The sequence below is a fragment of the Mastigoproctus giganteus genome, chromosome 4 (genome assembly GCF_048544385.1).
Source record: "Mastigoproctus giganteus isolate SK-2022 chromosome 4, ASM4854438v1, whole genome shotgun sequence".
Classification (NCBI taxonomy): Eukaryota; Metazoa; Arthropoda; class Arachnida; order Uropygi; family Thelyphonidae; genus Mastigoproctus; species Mastigoproctus giganteus.
This window is the reverse complement of record NC_143578.1, coordinates 221838365-221865787: the sequence shown is the minus strand read 5'-3', so window position 1 is coordinate 221865787 and position 27423 is coordinate 221838365. Positions and strand designations below refer to the sequence as shown.

Sequence of the window (27423 nt, the reverse complement as noted above, 5' to 3'; positions counted from 1 at the left end):
ATATCACAAAGTGCAATACAGAGAAAAATTATGTATGTACTGATAAAGAATCACAAATAGCAATTCTTTATTAAGTTTACGATGCAGAGTATGATAGAAAAACATGCAGCAACTTTGGGGATTTCAGTATTTTTCTGTTATTAGTGAAGTTCTCAATCGAAACAGTTTGCTTGCATTATAGCAATATATTGCACACACAATTTCCGACATAAGGTAACTAAATCTTATTACAGATAACTACTAATATATAAAACTGAAAAGACGATATAAATACCTTTAGCATCACAGTCAACACAGTACTTATTATCTTCCTCTCGAAGTAACTGACCTATAATTGCCTGGCATTTTTCTTGAATTTGTCTTTGCTTTTCCCTTTCAGCTCTGTTGTTGCTCATTTTACAAACCTTGTCAACATAAACGCCTCCTTTACAACCTCCCAGACCTCAAGTATTCCTAAAGTTAGGCCTATTATTTTCGGAGAGGAAGGTAACAGTGGTTGCAACAGCTTCCGCCTGTCACATTTAGGCACTGCGTCTATGTATTCCTCCGCAGCCAATATGATACCTGATGGGAGTCATGGGACTACACCTGCGTTCTGTCAGTTTAATTGATACTTTCACGCTGTTCTAGCGTGCTTTGTGTGGCTGTAATTATTGACTTAGAAAATTAGCATACATATTATAGACTCATAGGCATAAGAAGAAAATAATGAAATGCGGGAAAATATGCGTTTAACGAAAAAAATTGGTATTTTATTATGGTACTTTTGGTTAATTCAAATAATGTAAATATACTTGGAATGAACCAAATTGTCAGGCGTTTAGGCTTAATTAATTGGGGTGACTGCCCTATCCTAAATTTAATCATACGCGGCACTAGTTACTTTTCAGAAAAAAAAGTTAAATAAAGAAAATTACGTTAAACCGGATATTGTACTGCTGCCCGCCAGTAAATATACGGGCCATTGATTAAGTGGCATTTTCGCTTTGCCATGAAAGGCATGATGGATTATTCAATCATGATAGAAAACAACCATATGTCTTTTTTTTTTTTTTTTTTTTTTAGGTCACATAAGAAACTTACAAATTAAAAATAATTAAATACCAGCAGTCCCGAAGTTTGGAGAGTTGAAATATGTAAATAAAAATCTGTGCTCAATAATGAAATAAAGTTTTCGTTTTTCGAAAATATTTCCTGCCTCCCCCCCGCATATCCATATATTTTTGCACTCGTACATTGTTATCATGACCTGTAAAAATCATTTTATGGATCCATTGTGACATCCTGCCCTCATATTTAGTGAAGTAGGACTATTGTTTTATATGGCATATAATAGCAGATGAACTGCCTTTTTGCCTCCATGCATGTGCTAAATACCATGAATGCCATTACCACTGACACCACTTTTAGAGGTTGCGCTTTTTGATTAATTTTTCATAAAAGCATGATTTTAATATTGGCTATTTCTTGTTTCCTTATATCATTTGCCACTACTAATTCTAACAAGCATGATGTTTCCATAAAAATCTTCATGTACTCCAGGGGCTCACATCTGGTGAGTATGGGCTTGGCACACCCAGGATCCTGAGCTGGATATCATCATTCTTCTCTTTCTTGATGATTCCCTTCTACTTCTGACTCTCTCAGGGTAATTCAGAATTTTTTTTTTGGCTGGTGCAGTATAAGCCTCAGGCTTCTTTGCACCATGTAGCTAATGATAATACTTGAAATCTTCATGTACTCAAATTAACCCAAATGCTCTCACAAAATAAAATATTGTATCAGAACAGCATTCTAATCTTTGTACAAAATTTCTCAGTTCAGAAATGTCTCAAAGTAAGAGGCTGCATTCTTTAATTCAGATTATAAATAAATTTTTCTTTCTAATTTGCCATATTCAGGTGAAAAGAGAATAATGCTGAGAACACAGGCACAATAATCTGCAACCTGAAAATGATATCTATTCTTTAAGTACAGGTATATTCATTTGTGATACTAACCTTTCACTAACAGATACTACCTGATCTTTTAACTTTTATATTTGGTTTAATTATTTTGTGTAGTTAATATATTGGAGGCTTAAAAACTAATTATCTGTATTTAATACCTACCTGCTGAGACAGAATCCTATTTTGGAATAGAAAAATTTACTAAAGGGAGTCATTAATTTAGTATAATTCTCAAAGTCATTAAAAAAACGAATGCAGGAGAGTCAACAACTTCAATTTTTATTTAGTAAATAATCAAATAGTGAAGCAGTCAGTTGTTCTATTTTTTTTTTTTTTAATGAAATGATATAGGTAAAATGATGAAATTTATGAAACTAATGCAGAGTCCTTGCATGCTTTTTTTGGTTGCAGTTAGGATCATAAAGCTATTCTGAATTGATGGTTCTCATTAAGAATCCATTTCTTTGTCTTGAAAATGTGAAATGCTCATAAAAACATATACTAAAAAAAACAAAAAAAAACATAAAACCTTATAAACACACAAAGCTCTATAAAACCTCTCATCTGACAGACAACTTGTTTTATGGCTAATACTCATATAATTTGTATTGAACCACAATAAGTGATTGGAAGCAATGCATCCTGGTTATCATATTAAGTTTCTACAAAGGATTTAACTTAAAAACTAGCAATAAAGAGCAAGAGCATTAAAAAAAGGATAGCAGTCATTTCACAAAAACATAGTCGGGGTTCACATCGAGTGAGCATGGGCTTGGCACACCCAGGGTCCTGAGTTGGATATTATCATTATTCCCTTTTTTGGTGATTCCCTCCTACTTCTCTCTCTCTCTCTCAGGATATTAAAATTTTGTTTGCCTGGTGCAGCATAAGCCTCAGGTTTCCTTGCACCGTATGGCTAATAATAATTAGTCTATTTTATAAACAGAATAAATATATAAAGTGTTAATTATTTTCATTGCTAAATATTAAAAAGTAAATTAGATAAGTTCTTTTCCTTGGAGAAAACAAAAAAAATTATTGATAAATTACAGGCAGTCAACATCTCTGTCTCGAGTTTGCATTACACATCTGATCACTACCTTATTTCATACCAGGTTTATTTCAATGTCCTATCATTGACAGTCTTCAGTTATGATAATTTTTCTTCAAGTCAATGAACTTTGTTACAGGAGTTCAGTAAACCATGTCCGTAAAAAAAGTCCAGTGGTGTAATGTGCAGGAAACATTATTATTAATATCCATATGATGCAAGGAAGCCTGAGGCTTATGCTGCACCAGGACAGGTGCAGCTCGGGACCCTGGGTGTGCCAAGCCCATACTCACCAGATGTGAGCCCCTGGGGTGTCAGCCAAGTGGTTGGATAATCCTATCCACTAGACTTAGAAATGACAGAAAGTGGGGCATACACAATCCCAGATTTGGGTAGTCTGGGGCAATCTGAGTAGTCTGTTCTGATAATCAGTCACCCTCTGGCTGAAAGCAAATTTTCACACATCTATCCTACAATCATTTAATTTCAAGGATTTTTTTAAAATTTGTGCCACTAGGTGGAGAATGATTATTATTAGGACAAATAAATATCCTCGCACAAAAAAAGTGACAATCAATACTTTGGTTTTTCCATTGAAAATTCCAGAAATTTATTTTAGTTTTTGTGCAAGAAAGTAAAATGCCAAAGGACCAACTTAAGCTTAGTTTCAGTAATTTTGTGCATGGACTGAAAAACGTGAATTTAAAATTAGCACATTGAAGCATGTTGTTTAACATTTTATGGCCGAATGTCCGGTTGCATAAGCAGCTCTCTGACTTCACATTATGGAAGAGTCTGACTAGTGTACAATGTTGAAGCATGTGGGTTTTTCAATTGATATTTCACTCACTGTCAGTAAAAGATATTTCTAGAAACAAAAATAAAAAACGTCTGTAATGCTGAGAGAGTTTTTTGTGCAAATTATGATTTCAAAAGATTTGTTTTTAATACCCAATCATGAATATTTCAGGGATGTGTTCAGAAAAGATTGAAAATAAAAGTGGCATCAAATAGGGAATTCTGAATTATTTTTTGCCAATTTTTAACATTATAAATGGAGTAACTTTTTACTTCATTAGTGAGTGCACATATGAGGAAAAGAAAATCACTGATATAGCTGGTTACCAGTTAATAATAGCAGCATTCCTTCAACATGACCCCTTAACATCTGCAACACATTGTATATGGTTAATAATGGCTACACAGGTAGTGCAATGGTTATAATCACTCTTCTTCCGCACAAACTTTAGCATCCTTTCAGTATGCAACTCACTGCATATGGCCAGTCACTCCCTCTCTCACATTGTGTTGAAAAAGTGTGTTTGAATCCTGCTGTAAGACAGGATTCAAACCCAGACTTTTTTCAACATATTGTTTCTGTTCTTAATTTTTAACCCATTAGCTTCCTGGTGCAGGTTCTTGTACCCGGATAACAGCTACTGGGTTAAAACAGAAACACTTCCAATCTGCATTGTTAATTATTTTTTGACTGGAAAATATAGCTATAAAACAATTCTTTAAAACACTATGCTCATCAAAAAACATCCATCATATGTTAATTTTTCATAGTTTTAAGAATGGAGGAATTTTTATGGACTATTTTCACACAGTGGATGATTTTGTTTACCTTAGCTGTGGGCTGCATGTCCCCTTCCCTACCCTCCACAGAAACTCAGGTGTTTCATCATCCTGCAAAATGGGCAAACTTACCATAGAATATGCACAGTTTTCAGATTTTATACACCTTTAATTGCCTTTTGCCAAAAACAATAAAACAAAGACAGGTCACCTGTAAAACAGCTGATGAAAGCATTTTACCTATTTTTTATTTATTTATTTTTATTTTTTTTTTTTTGCATCTTGGTGCAAGTTCTGTACACCAAAAACTTCCAATGTGCATCATTAATTATTTTTTAATTGGAAAAGTATAGCCATAAATAAATTCTTTACCACACCATGCTAATCAAAAAACATCCAATCATATGTTAATATTCCTTAGAGTTTTCATTTATTTTCTTTTTCTCTTTTTTTTGCCACTTTGCTATCCCAAGACTTGGCTATAAGGAAGTTTGGATTTTTTTTTTTTTTTTAGTGATAAGAAAGCTGTTGTATTTCAAATGATGTTTTTGTGATCTTGTTATATAATATAATGTCAGAATTAAGAATAAAATTCTGAACTTTTCCCTTTTTAAAATAATTTCTTGCCTTTTTCACTTAAAAAAAACACTAATTAGTGCATAAAATTCACCAATGCTAATTGAATTGGTCAATTTCTCACACTAGCTAGAGAGTAAAGTCACTTTCATTTTTGGTATGTTGTGCAGAGGGGGAGGGGGACTGTATAAACTTCAGACTTCAGGTATCCCCCATAAGAAGTCCGTAGAATGTGAAGATCATGTGCGTGAAAACTTAGTCTACCAGAAAAAATGTTTTTTTGAGGATCTCTTTCAGTTGTCAGCCAACGTATGTCAACATGAGCAGCTGACCCACCCCAAACTTACTTTCATATCATGAAGAGGGAGTTTAACGAGTGGAATGTGGTAATTTGATTCTAACCAAATCTTGCACATGTTCACACCACCCAACAGTTCAAATTTCCATTTAACTTTTTAGCATTAGCATTAGAAGAGGCATTTGATGCAAGAAAGCAAGCTTATGCAGCATCAGCCAAAAAAAAACATAAATAAATAAAAAATAACCACTTCCACTTCACCCCTCTGTTCGTTTGAAATACCTGTCCAGCTGAGCCTTAAACTTATTTAGGCTATCAACTTCCATGACAAGGGATGGAAGTCTGTTCCACCAACCAACCAACCACCCGCTGGCTAAAGGCAAATTTCGTCACGTCTATCCCACATCTGTCCTTCCTCAATTTGAATTTATGCCCTCTCAGGTGATTATTCTGAGCAAGAGGAAGAATCCCATCAGCATTGAATATTCTCAAACCATTCAAGGCTTTATACACCTCTATCAGATCACCTCGCTGGTGCCTAGTCTCCAGACACTGTAATTTGCAAAAATTAAGCCTTTCTTCGTAAGAGCACCCCTTTGTTCCATTCACTAATCTTGTTGCCCTTTTCTGTACTCGTTCCAGCATCTCTACGTCCTTCTTGAAATGAGGCCTCCAGACCTGTATACAGTACTCTAGGTGTGGCCTAACCATTGCCTTATACAAAGGAATATTCACCTCCTTATCCCTGCTAGAAAAATTCCTATATATCATCGACAATACACCATGAGCTACCCTTGCAGCCCATCTGCACTGCTCATAAAACTTCATATCTACCTGCACAACCACTCCCAGGTCCCTTTCATTCTCTACCACTGTCAGTGTAGTACCACAGAGTTGTTACGTTGTTCTGGGATTGCTGTTTCCCATATGTAGTACTTTACAATTGTCAGTGTTAAACTTAATTTGCCATCTCTCAGCCCATCTGCTCAACCTTTCCAGATACTGTTACAGTAGCATAGTGTCAGTAGTGTCCTTGACAACCCTGCCAACCTTCGTATTGTCTGCAAAGTTGGACATTAAGCTTGATATACCATCATCAATATCATTTATAAATACAGAAAACAATAATGGACCCAATACTGAACCCTGAGGGACTCCACTAATAACATTAGTCCATGATAAGCAGTGTCCATTGATTACCACTCTCTGTCTTTTTCCCCTCAACCACCCCTTTATCCATAGCAGCAATTTGACTCCAATGCCACACTGCTCCAATTTGTGCAGCAGTCTTCCATGTGCAACAGTATCAAAAGCCTTTCTAAGATCCAAGTATATTATATCAAAGTTATTCCCTGCATCCAGTTCTTTTGTGACTGCATCATAGTATCCAATCAAATTGGTCAGGCAAGACTTCCCCTTAACAAAACCATGCTGTGTCTGAGCTATAACTGAAGTCTTGTCTAGATGATCCTGCAGTGCTTCTTTAACCAGTGCCTCCATTAATTTTCCATGAACAGAAGTTAAACTAACAGGTCTATAATTACTTGTGTCGCCCTTTGATCCTCCTTTGTGAATTGGGGTCACATTTGCACATCTCCAGTCCATGGGTACTTCCCTTGAGTCCAAGGAAGCTCTCATAATTATGGCTAAGGGTTTGCTTACTTCCTTTGCTGCCTCCTTTAATATAACTGGATAGATCCCATCCACCCCAGGTGCCTTCCTTGTATTTATCTTCAACAATTTCTCCTCCACTTTTCTCTCAGTTATTACAAGATTCTTTAGCTTACTGCCAGAGTTGAATACACCTCTGGCATTCCCCTCGCTGAATAACTCCTCATGTGTGAATGTCGATGCAAAATATTCATTTAGTTTGTTAGCTACCTGAGCAGGATCATCAACAGTTGACCCACCGATATCAAGTGGACCAATCTGATTCATCCCCTTCCTTCCAGAGTTTACATAAGTAAAGAACTCTTTGCTGTTTTTCTTTGCATCCCTTGCCAAAGATTTCTCATAATCTGCCTTCGCCTGCCTAACCTCCTCTATAACTTGGTTACAGATCAATTTGTATCTATCATAGGCTTCTGTGTCACGTGTTAATTTGTATGTATCCCATGCAATTTTCTTCTCTGCCCTATGTCTCATTAGTTCATCTGACATCCACTTAGGCCTAAACCTTGAACGATATTTCTTAGTTGGTATGTAAAGCCTAGTAGCTTCCAAGATAAGTTCTTTGAATGCTTCCCATTTTGAATTTGCTGTTGGTAACATCATCAGTTGGTCCCTCTGTATAGAATTTAAATACTGTCTCAGTCTATCGTAGTCGCCTTTACGAAAGCAATAATCCTTCCCTTTACCCCTAATGGTAGTTACCTCTGAGTAAATCCCACTTCAGCACACTGTGATCACTGCCACCTAGTGGTTCATTTACCTGCAGATTCTTAATGCATGAAGAATTTTTGAATGAGATTGATTATGAAATTTTAAACTGCATTGATCATACAAATGTAATTAATAATTTTCTGTTTAAAATGTAAATTCAAGTATATGTTATTTCATATTTAATGCTAGTGCAAATTATTTTTGATCTATGTGATATAATTGTTATACTTATTAATGTTTTACAGAATTTTGACATTATGGCTGAAAAATCTGATGGTTCAGAAACCACATATTCACTAGAGGATTTAAAAGCTAAACCAGTACTTGGGCCCGAAGATCAAACTGAAGTATTAGTTCCTAATTTAATTGAACTTATGTATCCTTTTAATCTATAATAAGCCATCACTGTTTATTGGGATGGGATATTTTCTGATACTGAATGTCACTAACACTTACAAGCTAAAATGATACTTAATACTTAATTGCTAGTAAACAAAACCTATTATAATAAAAGCTATATATAATATATAAAGCATAGAAAATTAATAAATAACTTATGTAAAGTTAACCCGATTACCTATAATTGGCTTGATATATATTATTATTATGTTGATTAATTGTTTTATTTTTACTTTTGCTTTGACTAATGATTATCCTTTACTAGGTTTTACCTCGTGGACCAGTTATGGCTATTATAGGGTTAATAACTACCAGCTTATCCGATATGAAATATATCTTACTAATTGTTCTTAAACTATACAAAAAAATAAATATATAATATATATATATAATATAATATACTATAATAAATGATATTTATTAGACAGATTGTGTCATATGTCTTGTTACCCTATACTTTTTTTTATTAGTATCTATTAAATATGGCTGACCAGTTCAAAATGTTTCAAAGAATTTGTATTACTTGATCCCACAAAACAGCACTCACACCTACACAAACATGCGTGCACACACGCACACACAGAGGCAAGACAATGAAAGATATGTAAAATATTTCCAAGAATGATTCAACAAAAAAGCATCAACTAAAATGACATACAGGGTTACCAAAACAAACTATCTATAATTTAACACAATGAAACTTGGTAGGTGAACCATCCTCTTCTGCATGTTAGTAGAAATTGAAAAGGTGGATTCATTTGGTTATCTTGGACAAGTCATTAGCTGTAAAAATGATAAATGGCTAGAAGTCAAGAGAAGTATAAATTTTGCATGGATAGCACTCAGGAAATATAGTCACATACTGAGGAGCAATATCCGAATTTGCCTGAAACGTAAAATAATGAACCAATGTATACTCCCCACCATGACTTATGGAAGTGAAATTTGGGCATTCACCAAAATAATGGAAGAGGGGCTGAAAACTACACAGCAAAGAATGGAATGAATTATATTAGGAATCAGACTGTTGGATAAGAATACAAACACATGGATTAAGCAGCAAACACAACTAAAGGACGTTCTTATCAAAACTAAAGAACTGAAATGGACTTGGGCAGGACACATAGCTCAAAGACATGATGAAAGATGAACAACTAAGAAAATAATAGAATGGTAGCTTGTTTGTTATTTGGTTTTTTAGGAGCATTAGCAACTAAGGCCATATTGCTCCGGGATATGTGGTGGTCATTCCCTGACCTTTCCGCATCCTCCATATTTGGTGGTAATGGGCTCGAACCCCTGTCTAATCAAGAATGATACCTAAGAGGAGCTGTAAGAAAACCTGGATGACAACAATGGAGATGGACAGATGAAATTCAAGAGTTTGTGTGTAGTAAATGGATGGCCATTGCACAAAACAGAAGGAACTGAAAAGTTGCTGGAGAGGCCTTCATCCTGCAGTATATTGAAAATGGCTGATGTTGATGAGAGGCATATGATGCAAGAAAGCAAGCTTATACAGCATCAACCAAAAAAAAACCTTCCCATTTCACCCATCTGTTCACTCCAAAAGTTTGTATAGTTCTGCCTTGAATTTATTTAAGCTATCAATTTACACAATGACAGATGGAAGTTTGTTCCAGCAATCAACCACTCGCTGGCTAAAGGCAAATTTCTGCACATCTATTCTACAACTGTCTTTCCTCAAATTAAGTTTATGCCACTTCAGATGCACAATCTGAGAAGAGGAAAAATCCCACCAGCATTGAGCTTGCTCAAACCATTCAAGGCCTTATACACCTCAATCAGATCACCTCGCAAGTGCCTAGTCTCCAGATGCTGAAATTCCAGAACTTTAGCCTTTCTTGATAAGAGCAACTCCTTGTTCCTCCTCACCAATCTCATTGCCCTTCTCTGTACTTGTTCCAGCAGCTCATTGCCTTATACAAAGGGATAATCACCTTCTTAATCCTGCCAGCAAAATACTGTATATTATTGACAAAACCCCATGTGTCTGCACTTCTCAGAAGACTTCATATCTGACTGCACAATTACCCCACAGTTCTTTTTCATTCTCCACTATCCTGAGTATAGTACTGTACAGTGGTATGCTATTCTGGGGTTACTGCTACCCTTATGCAGTACTTTTCATTTGTCAAACTTCAGTTGCCACTTAGCCCATCTACTCAACTTTTCTAGATTCTGAGGCATAATGTAGTGTCATTAACAACCCTACCAACCTTTGTATCATCTGTAAACTTGGATATTAAGTCTGAATGAATAGATTCAGGCTTAATGCCTTAATTAATTACAGACTAGCTTCTATCTACTATAGGCTACTGTGTTCCCTGATAATTTATACGCATCCCGTGCATTTTTCTTCTCTGTCATCAGTCTCATTAGTTCATCTGACATCTATTTAGGCCTAAACCTTGAACAGTATTTCTTAGTACATATGAAAAACCTGGTAGTATCCAAGGTTAATTCCTTGAATGCTTCATATTTAGAATTTCTGGTGGTAATGCCATAAAATTCTAAATATGACATCAACAGTTGGTCCCACTGTATAGAATAAAAAACTATCTCAGACAGTGGTTGGGAATCAAAAATTTTAAAAACCAGTTCTGTATCACCTTTCCCCCCCTTTTCAAGTTAAAAAATTAAAACCAAACATAGACTAAAAATAGTGTAGCTCACATGGCGTTCAGCGTGAAACGGCTTTTAGGAACCAGTTCGGGAAATTCTAGGAACTTGCAAGGATCATGCAAACCGGCTGAATCCCACCACTGATCTGAGACCACTGTAGTCACTTATGAAAGAAAAAAAACCCTTCCCTTTACCCCTGATGGTAGTTACATCTTTGAGTAAAGATGTAACTTTACTCACATCAGTACACTGATCACTGCCACCTTGTATTCCTTTATCTGAAGATTTTTAATGCATAAATAATCACTGCAGATAATCAGATCAAGAGTATTACTCCCTCTGGATGTCTCTCATTCACAAGTTCTAGTCAATATCTATAAAGTTAAAATCCCTAATTATAAGACATTCTGGGGTACTGGCCAACTCTATTTCTCTATTTTGTTTTCATATACATGCACTTGGATTTCAGGAAATCTTTTGATACCATTGCACAAATTAAGAATGCTGTACAAATTGGGGCAATATGGCATTATGGACAAAATTGCTGGTCTGGATAAAGGAATGGTCGGGTTGGAAAAGACACTGCTCTACATGAACTAACATTATTAGTGGAGTTCCCCAGGGTTTAGTGCTGGGCCTTTGTTGTTTTCAATATTTATTAATGATATTGATAAAGCTATATCAGGCTTAATATCTAATTTGTAGATTATATAAAAGTTGGCCCCTTTCAAAATCTTACCATGTGGTAGGCAATGGCATACCACCACATTATCTGATGCAGCAAGACCACAACAAAAACAACTCCAAAAACAGCTGTTAACCAGATCCCAGATGCCACTGTTGTGTTTTGCATTGCACAATGTTTAATTGTGCCCTGCAAAATTAAACTTAAGAAAGAAGAGAGTAAACGTGGCCACATGGAATTTAAAAAGTTTAAAAGTAGGCAAGATGGATATGGTCATCAATGAAATGGATAGGTATAAAATTGACATTTTAGGAGCAACCGAAGTTATATGGACAGGACAAGGTCATTTCAAAACTGGAAATGGGTTTTTGGTTGTTTTTTCTGGAAGTGACCAAGTAAAAGAATACGGTGTCGCTGTCATTTCGAATAAGGAATGTTCAAGGTTTCTTCTTGGATACAATCCTATTAATAGTAGAATGATGACAGTTAGACTTCAGAGCCAGCCAGTAAATCTCACAGTTTTAGTTGCATATGCACCGACATCAACATGAAGATATGGAACGCTTATTATGAAAATCTCATAATAATTATGAGATTTTCATAATAATGTCATCAGCTCTTGATCTGGTCCCAAAAAAGGATGTTTTGATACTCATAGGTGATTTTAATGCAAAATTAGGCAAGACAGTTTCTTCTAGTTCAGAATGTGGTAGGTTTTGTCTTGGCACTAGAATTGAGCGGGGTGAAAGTTTAATTGAATTATGTCATCTGAACAGTCTTGTCATATGTAACGCCTGCTTTCGGCAGCACCCGAGAAGGCTCTACCCATGGAAATCTCCTGATCATAAAACAAGGAATCAGATTGATTATATCCTTATGCAGCAAAGGTGGAGTTCCAGTGTAATCACAGCAAAACACTTCCTGGAGCAGATTGTGGCAGTGATCATCAGCCACTCCACATCGTTCTCAAGCTGAAGCTCAAAAAGATCATGAATAAGGTTTTCCCTAGACGATTGGATGTAGAAAATATTCCAAACAATTATATGCTTGAAACAGGCAATCGTTTTCAAGCTCTACTAGAACTAGATAACAATATGCTGCCTGTGGAAATGTGGGAAAATACAAAAAGCATTATTAAGGATTCAGCAAATAGACACATTAGAGAAAGGTCAAAGATCAGAAAGCCTTGGATTACAGAAGCCACTTTTAAACTTGTTGAACAGAGAAGAACTGCAAAAGCCCAGGGTGTACAAGGAAACGAAGAGTATCATGAACTAAGCAAAGTCATCAAGCGCTGTTTAAGCCAGGAAAAACAGGATTATATCAATCGACAGTGTAAAGAAATCGAATACCACAACGAATGAAACAACATTAAAAAGATGTACAATGTTATTAAGTCCTTAAGATAAAAGTTCCAACCAAAACTGCTAGTTGGGGGGGGGGAGGGATACAAGGACTAATAGATTAACAGTAGCCACTGGCAGAGGTGGAAGTGATTCTTGCACTGCTTCTATTGAAATGAGCAGAAGCCTGAAAAACAAGATGCAGGATATTTCAGAGACTGCTGGGAGTTATTGCGATACAAGTAAACACATGGGTTGTGTTAGGGTAGCTAAGAATAGAAACAGGTGCATGTATACCTGCGTGTACACCAATGCTAGGAGTTTGGTAAATAAATTTGATGAATTTGAGGTATTGCTCAAAACATCAAAGGCAGATATTGTTGGGATATCAGAGACGTGGTGTCACACAGATATAAGTAATGCGGAACTGGAATTTGGGGAATACAATGTGTATAGAAAGGATAGACAGGACAGGAGGGGAGGAGGGGTTATGCTATTAATTAAGAAACACATAAAGTCCAAGGAAGTGAAGCCAGTCGACATCGATGGACAGGGCAGTGTCGAGTCAGTTTGGTGTGACATAAGCATAGGGAAATCAAAATTGAGAGTAGGAGTGTGCTATAGGCCTAATGACTCTGATGAGTATAATAAGATATTGTACAGGGAAATAGAGTGGGCCATTAAATCAGAGAGTCTTATAATGGGGGATTTTAATTTCCCAGATATTGACTGGAATTTGTGGGTTGGTCACTCGCACACTGGCAAGGCTTTTGTGGATTTATTGGATGATTGTTTTCTACATCAGCATGTTCGTGAGGCAACAAGAGGGAGCAATACTCTTGATCTGATTATCAGTAGTGATTCTTCATGCATTAAGAATCTGCAGATAAATGAACCACTAGGTGGCAGTGACCACAGTGTGTTGAAGTGGGATTTACTCAAGGAGGTAACTACCATCAGAGGTAAAGGGAAGGGTTTTTGTTTTCGTAAAGGCAACTATGATGGTCTGAGACAGTATTTAAATTCTATACAGTGGGACCAACTGATGATGTTACCAACAGCAAACTCAAAATGGGAAGCATTCAAGGAACTAATCTTGGTGGCTACCAGGCTTTACATACCAACTAAGAAATATTGTTCAAGGTTTAGGCCTAAATGGTTGTCAGATGAACTAATGAGACATGTGGCAGAGAAGAAAAATGCATGGGATACATACAAATTAATGGGTGACATGGAAGCCTATGATAGATATAAGTTGGTGTGTAACCAAGTCACAGAGATTAGGCAGGCAAAGGCAGACTACGAAAAATCCTTTGCAAAGGATGCAAAGAAAAACAGAAAAGAGTTCTTTACATATTTAAACTCAAGAAGGAAAGGGATGAATCAGATTGATCCACTGGATATTGATGGTTCAACAGTTGAGGATCCTGCTCAGGTGGCTAACAATCTAAACAAGTATTTTGCATCTACATTCATGCATGAGGAGTTATTCAGGAAGGAGAATGATGTAGGTAAAGTAAACATTGGCAGTGATCTGGATGATTTTGTAATAACTGAGAGGAAAGTGGAGGAGAGATTGTTGAGGATAAACATAAAAAAGGCACCTGGGGTGGATGGGATCTATCCAGTTATATTAAAGGAGGCAGCAAAGAAAGTAAGCAAACCCCTAGCCATAATTATGAGAGCTTCTTTGGACTCAGGGGAGGTACCCATAGACTGGAGATGTGCAAATGTAACCCCAATTCACAAAGGAGGATCAAAGGCTGACACAAGTAATTATAGACCTGTTAGTTTAACTTCTGTTCCAGGTAAATTAATGGAGGCACTGGTAAAAGAAGCACTGCAGGATCATCTAGACAAGAATTCAGTTATAGCTCAGACGCAGCATGGTTTTGTTAAGGGCAGGTCTTGCCTGACCAATTTGATTGGATACTATGATGTAGTCACAAAAGAACTGGATGCAGGGAATAACTTTGATGTTATATATTTGGATCTTAGAAAGGCTTTTGATACTGTTGCACATGGAAGACTGCTGCACAAATTGGAGCAGTATGGCATTGGAGGCAAATTGCTGCTATGGATAAGGGGATGGTTGAGTGGCAGAAGACAGAGAATGGTAATCAATGGACACTGCTCAACGTGGACTAATGTTATTAGTGGAGTTCCTCAGGGTTCAGTGTTGGGTCCGTTGTTGTTTTCGGTGTTTATGAATGATATTGATGATGGTATATCAAGTTTAATGTCCAAGTTTGCAGATGATACAAAGGTTGGCAGGGTTGTTAAGGACACTACTGACGCTATGCTGCTGCAACAGGATCTGGAAAGGTTGAACAGATGGGCTGAGAGGTGGCAAATGAAGTTTAACATTGACAAATGTAAAGTACTACATATGGGAAACAGTAACCCCAGAGCAACGTATCAACTCGGTGGTACTACACTGACAGTCGTGGAGAATGAAAAGAACCTGGGGGTAATTGTGCAGGCAGATATGAAGTTCTCTGAGCAGTGCAGATGAGCTGCAAGAGTAGCTCATGGTGTCTTGTCAATGATATACAGGAATTTTTCTAGCAGGGATAAGGAGGTGATTGTTCCCTTGTATAAGGCAATGGTTAGGCCACAGCTTGAGTACTGTATACAGGTCTGGAGGCCTCATTTCAAGAAGGATGTAGAGCTGCTGGAATGGGTACAGAGAAGGGCAACTTAGTGAATGGAACAAAGGGTTGTTCTTACGAAGAAAGGCTTAAGTTTTGCAAATTACAGAGTTTGGAGACTAGGCACCGGCGAGGTGATCTGATAGAGGTGTATAAGGCTTTGAATGGTTTGAGCATGCTCAATGCCAGTGGGATTCTTCATCTTGCTCAGAATAATCACCTCAGAGGGCATAAATTCAAATTGAGGAAGGACGGATGTCGGATAGATGTGCGGAAATTTGCCTTTGGCCAGCGGTTGGTTGGTTGGTGGAACCGACTTCCATCACTTGTTGTTGAAGTTGATAGCCTAAACAAATTTAAAGCTCAACTGGACAGGTATTTCGAACGGACGGAGGGGTGAAATGGGAGTGGTGTGTGTGTTTTTTTTTTTTTTTTTTGGCTGATGCTGAATAGGCTTGCTTTCTTGCATCATATGCCTCTACTAATGCTAATGCTAATGCTAATTAAGGACTCCAAAGGGGAAATTTTAACAGAGGAGAACACAATCAAAGGAAGGTGGAAAGAATACTGTGAGCAGCTCTTCCGAGCACCTGCTGGCACTAATGATCTGCCACCCCATACTATAATTTTTAGTGTTTCTCACCAACCATTGAAGTAAAAACGGAAACCAAAATCTTAAAAAGTTTATGTTTAAGTTTACGATAAATTTACAGTAGATCAAACAAAATACGATTATACAAAATGTTACTGATAATAAAATACTGAATTAAGATAAAATAAAACAAATGTAATTTACAGTGAATATACAAATAAAATTATAATAAAATACTAAATTAAAATGCAATAAAATATACTAGATTAAAATGCAATAAAATATACTAGATTAAAATGCAATAAAATATACTAGATTAAAAGTGCTAAAATAACTGAAGCTTTCTTCCTCTGTTGAGGAAGAAGGCAGAAGCCTTTGAAAGCTTCAGTTATTTTAGCACTTTTAATCTAGTATATTTTATTGCATTTTAATTTAGTATTTTATTATCATTTTATTTGTATATTCACTGTAAATTACATTTGTTTGATTTTATCTTAATTCAGTATTTTATTATCAGTAACCTTTTGTATAATCGTATTTTTTTTGATCTACTGTAAATTTATCGTAAACTTAAACATAAACTTTTTAAGATTTTGGTTTCCGTTTTTACTTCAATGGTTGGTGAGAAACACTAAAAATTATAGTATGAATATACCCAACCCCAGAGGCCTATTTGAAGATCTGCCACCCCCTTTTCAAGAGTGTGATCTTGAACCAGTTCCACTGAAGGAAGAAGTTGAAAAGCCATCAGAGAACCAACATGTGGCAAGTCACCTAGAATTGATGAAATCCCAGCAGAATCGATTAAAGCTACAGGTGTGAAGGGCACTGAGTTTTTTTCATAAAATGATTGTAAAAATTTGGGGAAACGGGACAGTGGCCATCAGATTGGAAGAAATCAATTTTCATCCCCTTACCAAAAAAAAGGAGATCTGAAAATTTGCTCAAATTACAGGACTATTTTTCACGCTATCAAGATTCTTCTTAAAATCTTATTGCACAGAATCTCAAGAAAACTTGAAGAAGAAATGCCAGAAGAGCAAGCAGGTTTCAGAAGGGGTAGAGGAACCAGATATCAGATCTTAAGCCTATGGCTCATTATAGAAAAATGCAAAGAATTCAATGTTCCAGTCATTTTGTGTTTTATGGATTATGCAAAAGCATTTGATTGTGTTCAACATAAGAAATTATGGGACGATGACTATTATGGGTTTCCCAATCCACATAATTCAGCTGATTAAGCTACTATACCAAGAACAGGAAGGAACTGTGAGAACGAACATGGGAAACACGGACTTTTTCACAATAGGTAATGGTGTCAGGCAGGGCTGTATTTTGTTACCTCACCTTTTTAATCTTTATGCCGAAGATATCATGCGTGAAGCTTTGGAAGATTTAAAGACTGGCATCAAACTTGGAGGACTGAAGATAAACAACCTTCGCTATGCAGATGACACTGTGTTAATTTGTAATTCTAAGGATCACCTTAGAGAAACTCTGAGGAAAGTATGTGAAGCAAGTAAGAAAAAAGGATTGTTTCTGAATGTGTGTAAAACTAAAATTATGGTGATTGTTGATAATCTTGATTCCAGTAAGGTGAAGGTTAATGGGCAAGATATCGAAGAAGTTGATGAATTTGATTACTTAGGGTCAAGAATAAATAAAAATAGTGACTGCTCAAACGATGTAAGAGATGACAGGCAATTGCTAAAATGTTGGTCGCTGATCTGATAAAATTATGGAGAGATCATTATCTGCCCCTAAAGACGAAACTGAGAATCAGTGATTCGTTAATTTTTCCAGTTGCCACTTATGGATGTGAAGGATGGAATTTGAAAAGAGTTGACAAGAAGAAAACTGAGGCATTTGAAATGTGGTGTTACAGGAGAATACTGCGTATTTCTTACTCGGATCGAAGAACAAATGAGTGGGTATTGAATAAAATTGGCAGGCCTAACATTCTTCTTCGTAGCATCAGCAAAAGAAAACTCAAGTTTTTTGGTCATATAGTAAGAAGGAAAAACTTTCTGTTGAAGAATATAATGGAAGGAAAAACTGAGGAGAAGAGGTGCAGAGTAAGACCTGCAACTAGGTGGAAGGATGGGATCAGTGAACTTCTGGGCATGACACTTTGCGATGCTGCTCGTATAGCACATGACCGATGCAGTTGGAGGAATTTGTTGATGGCCACAACAGCTCCTCAGGGAGCTATGTGACTTGAAGAAAAAGATAAAAGTTGGCAGAGTGGTTGATGACAGTAATCAGGGTAAGCCACTGTAACAATATCTAGAAAAATTAGGCAGGCAAGCTGAGAAATGGCAGTTGAAGTTTAACATTGAAAAATGTATTGTACCACATCTGGGTAGCAGTAATACTAGATTGACAACCAACTGTATGGTGTTACACTCAGGGTGGTGAAAAATGAAAAAGACATGGGAATAATTGTGAAGTCTGATATAAAGTTATCCAAGCAGTGTAGGTGTATGGTACTACACTCAGGATAGTGGAAATGTAAAAGTTCTGGGGATAATTGTTCAGTCAAATATGAAATTCTATGAGCAACGTAGACAGGCTGCCAGGACAGCTCATGCAGTTTTGTCAATGTTATACAGGAACTTTGTTAGGCATGGATAAGAGGCATTTATCCCTTTGTACAAGGCAATTGTTTGGTCACATCTTGAGACTGCATACAGATTTGGAGGCATTATTTTAGGAAGGATGTAGAGATGCTGGAATGGATGCAGAGAAGAACAACAGGGTTAGTGGAGGAAGCAAAATGTTGGCTTATTAAGGAAGGCTTCAATTCTGTAAATTGCAACATCTGGATACTAAGCACCTGCAAGGTGATCTGATTGATGTTTAAGGATTGGATGGATTGAGCAAGCTCAATGGTGATGCCTTTTTCTCTTGTTCAGACTACACATGAGAAGGGATAAATTCACATTGAGAAAGGATGGTTGCAGGATAGCTGTGCAGAAATTTACCTGCAGCCAGTAGGTGGTTGATTGTTGGAAAAAACTTCTGTCTGTTGTTGTGGAGGTGTGTAGTATGAATAAATTCAAAGAAGAACTATATGAATTATCAGAAAGGATGCACAGCTGATATGGGAAGGTTTTTGTATTTTAGCTGATGCTTTATGAGATTACTTTCTTGCATTATTTGTCATTACTAATACTAATAGTTCATCTACATAAGTTTTTTCTTTTTCATATTTCTGCACATTAGGTGATTCTCTTTTAGATGTGTAAGAGCAGTAAGGCTCTCCTCAGTTAAAAGTTGCACGCCTTGATAACATGACAGGCATATTATCAGGGCAGGCACTTATATACGAGAATATGTATAAGACATATACTTTCTGCTCCTCCATTCTTATAAAAACTAAGAAATATACAAAAAATACCAATGATAGTGCCACTTTTGCCTATTGTAGTTATTTTCTTGCTAATTATTTACCCCTCTAACCATCTGCTTCTACATGTATTACATCCATGACAGATTTATTGCATAACCCAAAATAGATATCACTCCAGGCAGTTGGAGTGATATCTGCTGGCAAAGTTCCTGTATATCATTTGAAGAACCTTATGAACTGTCCTAGCAGTTTTCTACACTGCTCAGAGAATTTCACATCTGAATATATAATTACTTATGGGTGTTATTGATTGCTTTGAGTTTAGTATCATCATCAACATTATATAACTCAACTGCCACTTTTGAACCTATTCGACTAGTTTATTCAAGATCACATTGAAGAATCATTCTGTGATGAATATCATTAACTTTCTGCCCGCCTTTGTATATTTTACAAATTTAGAAATTAAACTTGAAATTCCAATATCACTATCATTAATAAATATTAAAAACAGTAAGGGGACCCAGCATGAACCTGGTGGAACCCCACTCAGAACATTAGTTCACAGTGAGCAGTAACCATTTATAACATCTCATCTCTTCCTCTTTCCCCCCTCCCCCCATTTAACTGTTCCATTATCCATAGTAGTATTTTGCCCCTAATCTTACATTCCTCCAATTTATACAACAGCTGTTCTTATGGAACTGTATTAAAGACTTTACTGAAATCTTAAGGACAGGAATCCCTCACCATTTGCAGGGGATATGTTCCAGAAAAGTTGTTTGTTTGGAAATGTGTTAGGTGCATTGACAACAATGGCCATAGTGTGTCAGCCAGAAAAGTGCTGTGTTTCTTAAAACCATGGTTGCCATTAAGGTCGTATAGAAAATAGGGAGTTAGGAAAAAAACAGTAGGTATGATAATAATATATATGAAATAATACAATAACTTTCACTTTCCTTTTATGTAACATAAATATAATATTTCTTACAAAAGATATATAAACCAGTATTTCATGAATTTTCACATGGCTGATGCCTCTTGAAAATGTAGTCATTATGGGTCCCCAAAACTTTCTTCTTTTTTTTCTTCTTTTGTGGATGTCTGCACTTGCTGTTGAGTTAGGTGGAGTTGGGATTTTCTAGTTTGTTTTTGACATCAGTTGTACACATACTTTTAAGCAGGAGACTATGCAACTCTGCTTCCCTGGGTGAGTGTAGGCTTTTGCTTATTTGTTTTCCTTAATTTTTTAATTTTAATTTTTGCTCTTAAGCAGGTGGCAGTTGGCACTTCTTCAGCATTGCTGGTTGCAGTTTGCAATTATCCCATTAATGAGGTATGATAATGTTTTAATTTTACAAATTGTTATAGAGTCATTCCATGTCAAGTGGCCTAGGGGTCCCTGCTCAACCACTTCAATTTTGTTGAAACTTGGTGTGGATGTTTAAACAGGTTTCAAATGAAGCTGTGTAAAATTTCAGTTTAAAATATAGTATGATTGAGGCACCAGCACCTTTTTTTGTGCAGGTCAGTTGTGTTATGCAGAATAAATCACAAAAAATTTTCAAAGTTTTAAGTGTTACTGTTGCACAACAGTCAGAGGTAGCGCTCTGAAACTTGGTATAACTAGTTAACTTTTGGCAGAGAATGCAAAACTTTTGGTGTCCAGGCTTAAAAACCTTCATATTTTACAATGCGGTCTAAAACTGACACCAAAAATTTGTTGCGACAAATTTAAGCAAGACTTTTGAAAGTCATAACTTTGAAATAAAAACCCTTGATACCTTCTTCTTTGGCAATGGCGATTATATCCGACCAAAGCTATTAAATGTGGGCATTTGCCAAAGAAATTCATAACTTTTTTCTGGCTGGCTATTGACTCTTGTAACTTTGTAATTCTTTATCCCTGAATCACCATCAGCCACCCTATAGTAACAAAATAGTATTCCACTTACCAACTGCATGAATTCAGCCCAACTAAATATGAGCTCTTATACTTGTTTTCTGGCTGAAATATTTTCTTTCAAAGATTGACCCAAAATTTGAAAGTCAAATTTGACCTATTTTAAGGGGCAAATATCTTAATGTGAGACACCTTCAATTCTCATGTTTTTGCCACCACTGGAAAGAGCCGAGTTTCAGCTATAAGGATCATGGTTTATCTGTTTTGTATGTTTGCACTTAAAATTAGGCCTAAACATCAAGTAGTTTTATGTGCCGTATTGTTTTGTGAGATTTTTTTTTGTTGCTGAACACTTCCTTAATCCTGCTTAATGTTTAGAATAATCTATAAATAGAGTATATTCTAGAAGAACACGTAGTGATTATAGAATATTCTAGAATAATCAGAAATTCTGGAATATTCTAAAATTCCAGAACATTCTACAATTCTGGAACATTCCAGAATATTCTTGCATTCCAAAAAAATAAAAAAAAAACTGATGAGCATTCTACAACTCAGGAATATTCTAGACTCATACAAAAAAAGTACAAATAGCTGATATTTTAACCATGCTGTTATTAATGTGTTTTATCTTCATGATGAACAGTTTGTTTATTTTGTTTTTCTATTTTTATTGTTTGACTGTAATAAAGTTAATTAAGTTTTCATTGCTTGCAGAAACGTCCACTTATTAGTCAGCATGAAAGCCATGTAATCAGAAGATTTTGCTGAAGATAAGCTGGACTTGTGCACCCTCAGTCATATGGATAATTCTAAATGTCATGTGCTATCCTGTACATGCAAAACTGGGTTAAAATTATTTAAAGAATTTGAATTTGAAGAACAACAGCTGATAGGTTGATGTTGTGGATTAAAACTGGGTGAAGAAGACACAATTTGTCTATATCATAAAGTTTTGCTTTTGACAAAATTTGAATTTTTGCAGTGTTCATGTTGCAATCCTTTCCAGAAAAAAAATCATTTGGTGAAAAAAAGTTTACAACTGATTGATTTGTCATTGGCAGACTACCTGAAAAACCTAACAAAGGTAGAAATAAAACCAGGCCAGAAGCTATGCCCATCATGCCGAAAAGCAGCAACAGGAAAATCAACTTCATCTGAATCAGACCATGATGACAAAATGCATGTGACTGAAAGCTTGAACACAAGTTTGATGGCTATTGGTATTTCTCCTCTGAAATTTCAGCAAATGGCTAAGAGAGACTCACAAGGCTATGCCAAAAGGAAGGCAAGTCAAGTAATTGCCAGTAAAATTGCATCTATTGGTGGCTTGGATCCAAATGACATCATGGAGCCAAGTGCAATCATCAGTGTGGAAATTGCTTAGATTACAATGAGCTGCTGAAAGAATTTAAAGAAAAGTTGATGCTATCAAGTCATTGAGAAATACTTCAAATATTAACACTAGCTCCAGTTAGTTTGTCCATAAAGAAAACAATGGAAGAGTTTAATGTCTCAGAAAGAATGGTCAAGAAAGCTAGAAAACTTAAAGCAGAAGAAGGAATCATGGCCATACCTGGAAAAAAAAAGCTTTCTGAGCAAGTAAAGCAAAAGGTTTATGGAATTTTTTGAAGATGATGAATTTAGTTGGATATGCCCTGGAAAGAAAGATTACGTTTCCATTAGAAATGCAGATGGAATAAAAATGCCAAAGCAACTACTACTCAGCAACTTGAAGGAAATGTTTATAACTTATCAAGATAGAAATGGATCTGACATTGGATTTTCTAAATTTTGTGAACTTTAACCCATGTGGTGTGTCACAGTTGGTGCACCAGGAACACATTCTGTATGTGTATGCACAATCCATCAAAATGTCAAGTTAATGCTAGCAGCAAGTCCTGTTGAATGTGATTACAAGGTTCTCATTGGTAAAACAGTCTTTGATTTGGAGTCAAAAGATTATATCCTTCATCATTATGTAAAATGTCCAGGAATATATGAATTAAAAAAGTTTCTAGAAAATATTTTTGAAAACAATGGACCAGAAGATATTATTGAATTTAAGCAATGAATACACACTGACAGAGATACACTGGACACAAAGCAATTTACAATGGAAGATTTTATTGAAGAGTTGAGTATAAAGATATTTAACCTTTCCTGCCATCACTACATTGCTAAACATCAAAGCTACCATTTGAAGTCAACAAAGGAAAGCCTAATGACAGGAGAATTGGTCATCTTGATGGATTTTGCAGAAAATTATCATTTGTTGTGCAAGGTGCTGCTCAAGGGTTGCACTGGGAAAATAGCCAAGCTACATTGCATCCATTTTTCATTTATTACAAGGATGTTGATCTTCAGAATATGTTTCTACATAATCAGTGACTGCCTTCAACATGACACAATTGCAGTCCATGTTTTCTAACCAACTTAATTGAATATTTGAAGAGTTGCATGACAGAAATCAGGCACATTTACTACTTCAGTGATGGTTCTACAGCTCAATACAAGAATTTCAAGAATTTCATAAACTTGTGTCATCATCAGAAGGATTTTGATATCAGTGCTGAATGCAATTTCTATGGCACTAGCCATGGCAAGTCACCATATGATGGAATTGGTGTAACAATAAAATGAGTGGCAGCATTGCAAGTCTCCAATGCCCCATTGAAAACCAAATCCTGACACCAAGAAACATGTTTGAATTTTGTGACAAGCATGTAACTGGAATAAAATTCTGTTTTGTTTCTAAAGAGGAAATTGAGCAAGTAAGGCCATTTCAAGAGAAAAGATTCATAGACTATTGAATTTTTTCTTGTTCACTCTTCTATTGAATTTTCTCTTGTACCAGCATAACAAGAGAAAATCATTATTATTTATTGTTATTAGCTATATGCTGACTGGGCTAGCCGGGTGGGCAGTCACCAGGGTGGATGGGATCTATCCAGTTATATTAAAGGAGGTGGCAAAGGAAGTAAGCAAACCCTTAGCCATAATTATGAGAGCATCCTTGTATTCAGGAAAAGTCCTCACAGACGAGAAATGTGCAAATGTATCCCAATTCACAAAGGGGGATCTGAGGGTGATGAGTAATTACTGACCAGTTAGTTTAACTTCTGTTCTGGGTAAAATAATGAACTCACTTGTTGAAGATGCATTGCAGAATCATCTAGACAATATTACAGCAATAATTCAGACACAGCATGGGTTTGTTAACGGAAAGTCTTAGCATTAGCATTAGTAGAGGCATTTGATGCAAGAAAGCAAGCTTATGCAGCATCAGCCAAAAAAAAAAAAAAACCACTTCCACTTCACCCCTCTGTTCGTTCAAAATACCTGTCCAGCTGAGCCTTAAACTTATTTAGGCTATCAACTTCCACGACAAGGGATGGAAGTCTGTTCCACCAACCAACCACTCACTGGCTAAAGGCAAATTTCCGCACGTCTATCCTACATCTGTCTTTCCTCAATTTGAATTTATGCCCTCTCAGGTGATTATTCTGAGCCAGAGGAAGAATCCCATCAGCATTGAGCATGCTCAAACCATTCAATGCTTTATACACCTCTATCAGATCATCTCGCTGATGCCTAGTCTCCAGACACTGTAATTTGCAAAACTTAAGCCTTTCTTCGTAAGAGCACCCCTTTGTTCCATTCACTAATCTTGTTGCCCTTCTCTGTACTCTTTCCAGCAGCTCTACATCCTTCTTGAAATGAGACCTCCAGACCTGTATACAGTACTCTAGGTGTGGCCTGACCATTGCCTTATACAAGGGAATAATCACCTCCTTATCCCTGCTAGAAAAATTCCTATATATCATTGACAATACACCATGAGCTACTCTTGCAGCCCGTCTGCACTGCTCAGAGAACTTCATATCTGCCTGCACAACCACCCCCAGGTCCCTTTCATTCTCTACCACTGTCAGTGTAGTACCACAGAGTTGATACGTTGCTCTGGGGTTGCTGTTTCCCATGTGTAGCCCATGTTTCCCAAGCAATTCTGCCAGTCTCCTACTCTTGATATCATTAGTGCCAACGTGTACAACTATATCACCTTTTGTGTCATGTGTTAATTTGTATGTATCCCATGCATGTTTCTTCTCTGCCATATGCCTCATCAGTTCATCTGACATCCATTTAGGCCTAAACCTTGAACAATATTTCTTAGTTGGTATGTAAAGCCTAGTAGCTTCCAAGATAAGTTCTTTGAATGCTTCCCATTTTGCATTTGCTGTTGGTAACATCATCAGTTGGTCCCACTTTATAGAATTTAACTGATTGTCTTGTCTGACAAATTCGATTGGATACTATGATATGGTTACAAAGGAACTAGATGCATAAAATAATTTTGATATCATATACTTGGATTTCAGGAAAGCTTTTGACTCTGTTGCACATGGAAGATTACTGTACAAATTGGAGCAGTATGGTATTAAGGTAAAGTTGCTACAATGGATAAAAGAGTGGTTGAGTGTGAAAAGACAGAGAGCGCCAATCAATGGATGCTGCTCTTCATGGACTAGTGTTATTAGTGGACTCCCCCAGGGTTCAGTATTGAGCTCCCCCCCTGTTGTTTTGTGTATTTATCAATGATATTGATGAGAGCATATCAGGCTTAATTTTGAAGTTTGCAGATGATACGAAGATTGACAGGGTTGTTAATGTCAGTATTGGCAGTGTGCTACTGCAACATGATCTAGAAAATTTGGACAGATCGCCTGGAAAGTGGCAATTGAAGTTTTTAACATTGAAAAAGGCAAAATACTGCATAGAGTAGAAGTAACCCCAGAGGAATGTACCAACTGTGTGGTACTACACTTAGGGTGGTAGAAAATGAAAAAGAAATGGGAGTGATTGTTTAGTCAGATATGAAGTTTTCTGAGCAACGCAGACAGGCTGCCATAGCAGGTCATGGGGTATTGTCTGTCAATGGTATACAGGAATTTTACTTGCAGGGAAAAGGAGGTGATTATCCCTTTGTATAAGGCAATGGTCAGGCCACACCTTGAGTACTGCTTACAGGTCTGGAGGACTCATTTTAGGAAGGATGTAGAGTTGCTTCAGCTTGTACAGTGAAGGGCAACAAGATTGGTGAGGGGAATGAAGGGGTCCACTTACCAAGAAAGGATTAAGTTCTGCAAATTGTAGCGGCTGGAGACTAAGCACCTGCAAGGTGATCTGATTGAAGTGTATTAGGCCTTGAATAGGTTGAGCAGGCTGAATTCTGATGGGATTCTTCTGCTTGCTCAGATTACAAACCTGAGGGGTCAAAATTCAAATTGAGAAAAAATAGTTGTAGAATAGACGTGCAGAAATTTTTCTTTAGCCAGCCAGTGGCAATTTCTGGAACAAAGTTCCATTTGCTGTTATGTAAGTTGATAGCTTAAATAAATTCAAGTTGGAACTGGACAAACCTTTAGAGGGAATGGTTGTGTGAAATTGTTTTTTTTGGCTGATGCTACACAATCTCATACGCTTGCTTTCTTGCATCACATGCCTCTATTACTACAACTGCTACTACTACTAATTCTGAAAGAATGAACAAAAGGGTGATGTGAATAATTACAGACCTGTTAGTTTAACTTCTGTTTCAAGAAAAATAATGGGTTCACTGGTAAAAGAAGCATTGCAGGATCATCTAGACAACTCTGCAGTAATAATTCAGACAGAGTATGCGTTTGTTAAGGGGAAGTCTTGTCTGACCAATTTGATTGGATACTACGATGTGATCACAAAGGAACCAGATGCAAAAAATAATTTTGATAACATATACTTAGATTTCAGGAATGCTTTTGATACTGTTGAACATGGAAGACTACTGTGCAAATTGGAGCAGTATGGCATTAAGGTCAGTTGCTACAATGGATAAAAGGGTGGTTGAGTGAGAAGACAGAGAGTGGTAATCAATGGACACTGATCTTTGTGGACTAATGTAATTAGCAGAGTCCCCCAGGGTTTGATGATAGACCCATTGCTGTTTTGTATATAAATGATATTGATGAAGTTATA

The 27423-nt window shown here is 36.5% G+C and overlaps 2 protein-coding genes across 2 annotated transcripts in view; one reads left to right on the top strand and one right to left on the bottom strand.

The window, feature by feature from the left end:
• Positions 1 to 519, bottom strand: part of LOC150087427 (stromal membrane-associated protein 1-like) — a 141259-nt gene extending 140740 nt beyond the window's left edge. Inside the window, exon 1 of the mRNA XM_090372482.1 lies at positions 275 to 519. Coding sequence (XP_090228608.1) covers positions 275 to 395 — 121 coding nt within the window. The 5' untranslated portion in view covers positions 396 to 519. The remainder of the gene's footprint in view (positions 1 to 274) is intronic.
• Positions 520 to 623: 104 nt separating this feature from the next.
• The window catches only part of LOC150087426 (cilia- and flagella-associated protein 44), a 577933-nt gene continuing 551133 nt past the window's right edge, over positions 624 to 27423 (top strand). The window contains exons 1-2 of the mRNA XM_090372063.1: positions 624 to 747; positions 8080 to 8210. The gene's annotated coding sequence lies outside the window, so the exon portion shown is untranslated. The remainder of the gene's footprint in view (positions 748 to 8079; positions 8211 to 27423) is intronic.